The 3,782-nt window shown below is 41.6% G+C and overlaps 1 protein-coding gene across 1 annotated transcript in view; it reads right to left on the bottom strand.

Annotated features, from left to right (window-relative positions):
- Nucleotides 1-435: 435 nt before the first annotated feature.
- The window catches only part of LOC106522901 (contactin-associated protein-like 4), a gene marked incomplete at its 5' end in the record, with an annotated part of 112,209 nt that continues 108,862 nt past the window's right edge, over nt 436-3,782 (bottom strand). Inside the window, 1 exon segment of the mRNA XM_014016138.1 lies at nt 436-3,195. Within this exon segment, the coding sequence (XP_013871592.1) occupies nt 2,999-3,195 (197 nt within the window). The 3' untranslated portion in view covers nt 436-2,998.

Below are 3,782 nucleotides of genomic sequence, written 5' to 3'. Positions count from 1 at the left end.
AACGTCTTCTCATCACACCTACGACTGCTTTGACAAAGTCTTCCAGGTTTTTAATCTTCCCGTCTAGTTTGCGTCTCTTCCTGCTTTGCCACCGAACCACAAGCCACCTGTCAGATCAAAGCAGATTAGCRATTCGAAAGCACGTTAACTGCCTCTGCGTGCATTTAGCTGTCAGTGTTAAGAAGAGCCGTTAGAAGAGCTTTAAGGGAATCAGGAAGGAGAAAACGTGAGCAAAGCGAGAAACCTGTACATGCTTTTCCTGAAAAAGCTTGCAAAGCTACAGAAAAAACCTTCAGAATGGAAATATAACAAAAATGTTTAACAAAAAGCTGAAGGACAGAGGAGTACCCGCAGAACAAACGTTCTCATTTGCATGATTAGAGAGAACAAGACTTTGAAGATGCCTCTTGACAGAATATAATAAAAAAAATGACGCTGGATGAAAATGTTTAATTCATRTTCTTATTTAAGTTAGAAAAACATCAAATGTCTTGGTATTTTATAGACATTTTCTGGGCTGAATGTGTCCTAATAATGCATATTTTGAAAAACCTCTTACTCCTTGAGGCTTCCTGCTTTTGATCTGACTTTATTTGTATTAAAATACAAGAAATGTCACTTTTAGGAAGTTTCTAAGCATTGAAGATTTGGTTTAAAGGCGTCACTCAGGACTTTTTGCACCAAACTTGATATGGAATTTGTGGATCTTAAATATGAATACACTTATTTGTAAAGAATTGGATTGGTCGTGGTACCGTTATGGTCCTCTTTAAGCTTTACCTGGTGGTTCCTAAATCACCRATCAAACAACCATCAACTCAGGACAATGTGAGCTTTCATTAATGGACCTTGAACCAAACGAGGRGTGAAATCCACACATAAAGCCTTGATTTTTTTCCAAAATCCCATTAAGATAGCTTAAACACATYGCAGGTTGGTGTTGGTGGTATCTTATGGTGGTATCTGTGACAAGGTAGAGAACAGCGTCCATAGAGGCTTTGGAATGTTTCGGGACAATCACAAGGTTCTCGCTTTCCTCGTTTCATTTGCAGAGATTCACAAACTTATCRCTTGAATCAATTAATTTGAGCAACAACAAAGTCACAGCATTTAATTCAAACCTATCTAGAATTTGTCACTGGTGTTACCAACCTGTCCCAAGAGACGTATTTTGTCACATGCATGGGWGCTCTTTGCTAYACGGTAGAATGTTWACATGATGCTACCGCCACGAGCTTTACRTCTGCAGAATGAAAATTTCATGATTTTGATGCAATTGTGGCCGCAGCCTCGGCGTAGGGGGCTAGCCAGCATTACCAGTCTTGCTTCAGATTCTCAGYGACCGAGTGACACCTCGTTCCATCAAGAACCCGATCACTGCAACCTAGACCATGATCACAACCTAAACCGTGACCATGACCTACACCACGACTAAGACCACCACAACCTATACCGCGACCACCACAACCAAGACTGTGACCTAGACTGCAACCACAACCAAGACTGCAACCACAGACCACAACCTAGACCACTACCACCTTGACCAAGACTGCGACCTAGACCGTGACCTAGACTGCAACCACGACCTAGACCACAACTAAGACAACCATAACCTAGACTATGACCACAGTAACCAAGACTGCGACCTGGACCACAACCACAACCTAGACCGCAACCACCAAGACTGCGACCTAGACCACAACCATGACCTAGACCACCATCACAACCTAAACTGTGACCATGACCTAGACCACGACTAAGACCACCATAACCTAGACTGCGACCACCGCAACCAAGACTGTGACCTGGACCACACAAATACAACCTAGACTGCAACCACCAAGAGTGCGACCTGGACCACAACCACAACCTAGACCGCAACCATCAAGACTGCAACCTAGACCGCAACCACAACCTAGACTGCAACCACAGACCACAACCTAGACCACTACCACCTCGACCAAGATTGCAACCTAGACCGCAACCACAATCTTGACCACAATCACAACCTAGACCGCAACCATAGATCACAACCTAGACTGCAATCATAGACCACAACCTAGACTGTGACCACTACGATGAAGACTGTGATCTAGACTGCGACTATGACCTAGACCACAACCATTACCTAGACGGCGACCACAACTACTACAACTATGACTGCAACCACAACCTAGACCGTGACCAAGACTATTACCTGGACCATGATCACAGCCACAACCATTACATAGGCTATGACCACATCCACAACCTAGGCTGTGACCATGACCACGACCATGACTACAACTACCATGACTATGACCTAGACCATGATCACAACCAAAATCTAGACTGTGACTATGACCAAATGACCTGTCCTTCATTAAGAACCCACTGGGTTTTAGTACACACCTGAGGACCTCGTCAAGACCCTTCAAAGACCACCCACGTTCTGGCTGAGTTGTGGGAAGATTATCATCCAGTGTGAAGAGGAGTTTTAAGAAACGTTCTAGAGTTTAATTCTCTCAACATTTGTTCGTCTAAAGCAAACAGCAGCTCCTTACAGACGTGCTCCACTTGAGGGTCTGAATAAAACATTTCCCGTCAAATTAAAACAAACATTCATTCATTCCCCACAGAAAAGTGCTTTCAGTCAAATCCCGAACACGCCAGAATAAAGAAATTAAGTTAAACAATCCATAAAACAATCTTTTCACAAGGACAGAGTGTTATTACTTCAAACATGTAGTTTTTTTTAATAATTACATTTGTTGGAACAACTTTCTGCTCCAGCTYTGCTGTTGGTTTACATCAGCTTTATACACAATATATAATAAAAGACAAAACTGTTCCTTCTTTTAGTTCTAGAATATCGCATCCGTCAGAGTGTGTTAATGGCTCGTAGTGCAGTGTGAAATAGTCCCRAGGCATCGCAGGATGCTTCCTGTCTGCAGCCGCCTCAGAAAAAAAACAAAAACAAAAAAAGAGCAGCTCATCGGGGTGCAAACGGAGCCTCCGGTTACATGAAAAAATCTTTAGGGTTTTCACCGGAGACGCTCTGTGGGTCGGCCTGGTTGTTGTAAGGGAAGTCCTGGCTGTCTTCCTGTTTGACGCCCTTCACGGCTTGGTTTTGATACGTCTCTTTTCTCCTGTAGAGGATTCTGGCGGTTACGGCCAGGACGGTCACCATCACAAAGATGACGACGGCTATGACGCCTGAAAAGGACAGAACGTTACATTTAAAACACGAAGACGGGTTTCTGTTGAGAAAAGACAAACAGGTGAGGGTAAGATTTATCAGAACGTTTTTAACTTCGGTGAGACRAGTGGTAACTAATATCACAATTACTGGGGGCTTTATCGCATTACCAGATTTATTGTAAATTTTATAAATCTGTTGAAAAAGATCGTCTTCAACCCAAAAGACAATATGAATTTCATCAAGAGAATCTACTTTTATTTGAAGAAATATTCTCAAAGGTGGCGTTCAGCATCTACYTGCTTTATTTTTTAGGACTCTTTGTTTACTTCAGCAACAACTATGATACCTGGAGTCTGTTTTTGCATAAATTATGYGACAAATCAAAGAAAATTATAAAAATGCTGGTTCTATTAAGTTATTTGGAAGGATGGTTAAATTTGATTTGCTGACAAAATATGAAAACCTTTAATAGGTATTCATTTAAGCTACGGTTTGAATAATTGTAATCTTTTTATTTCTTTTTCTTTTTCTCTTCTTTTTGCTGATTGTTTGGGTAGGAAATTCTTATTTATGTATATGTATGTAGTGGTGTATGTAATAT

Source organism: Austrofundulus limnaeus, unplaced genomic scaffold, assembly GCF_001266775.1.
Source record: "Austrofundulus limnaeus strain Quisiro unplaced genomic scaffold, Austrofundulus_limnaeus-1.0 Scaffold139, whole genome shotgun sequence".
In the NCBI taxonomy this organism is placed as follows: Eukaryota; Metazoa; Chordata; class Actinopteri; order Cyprinodontiformes; family Rivulidae; genus Austrofundulus; species Austrofundulus limnaeus.
The sequence above is the reverse complement of the archived record's forward strand: the minus strand, read 5'-3'. Positions and strand labels throughout refer to the sequence as shown.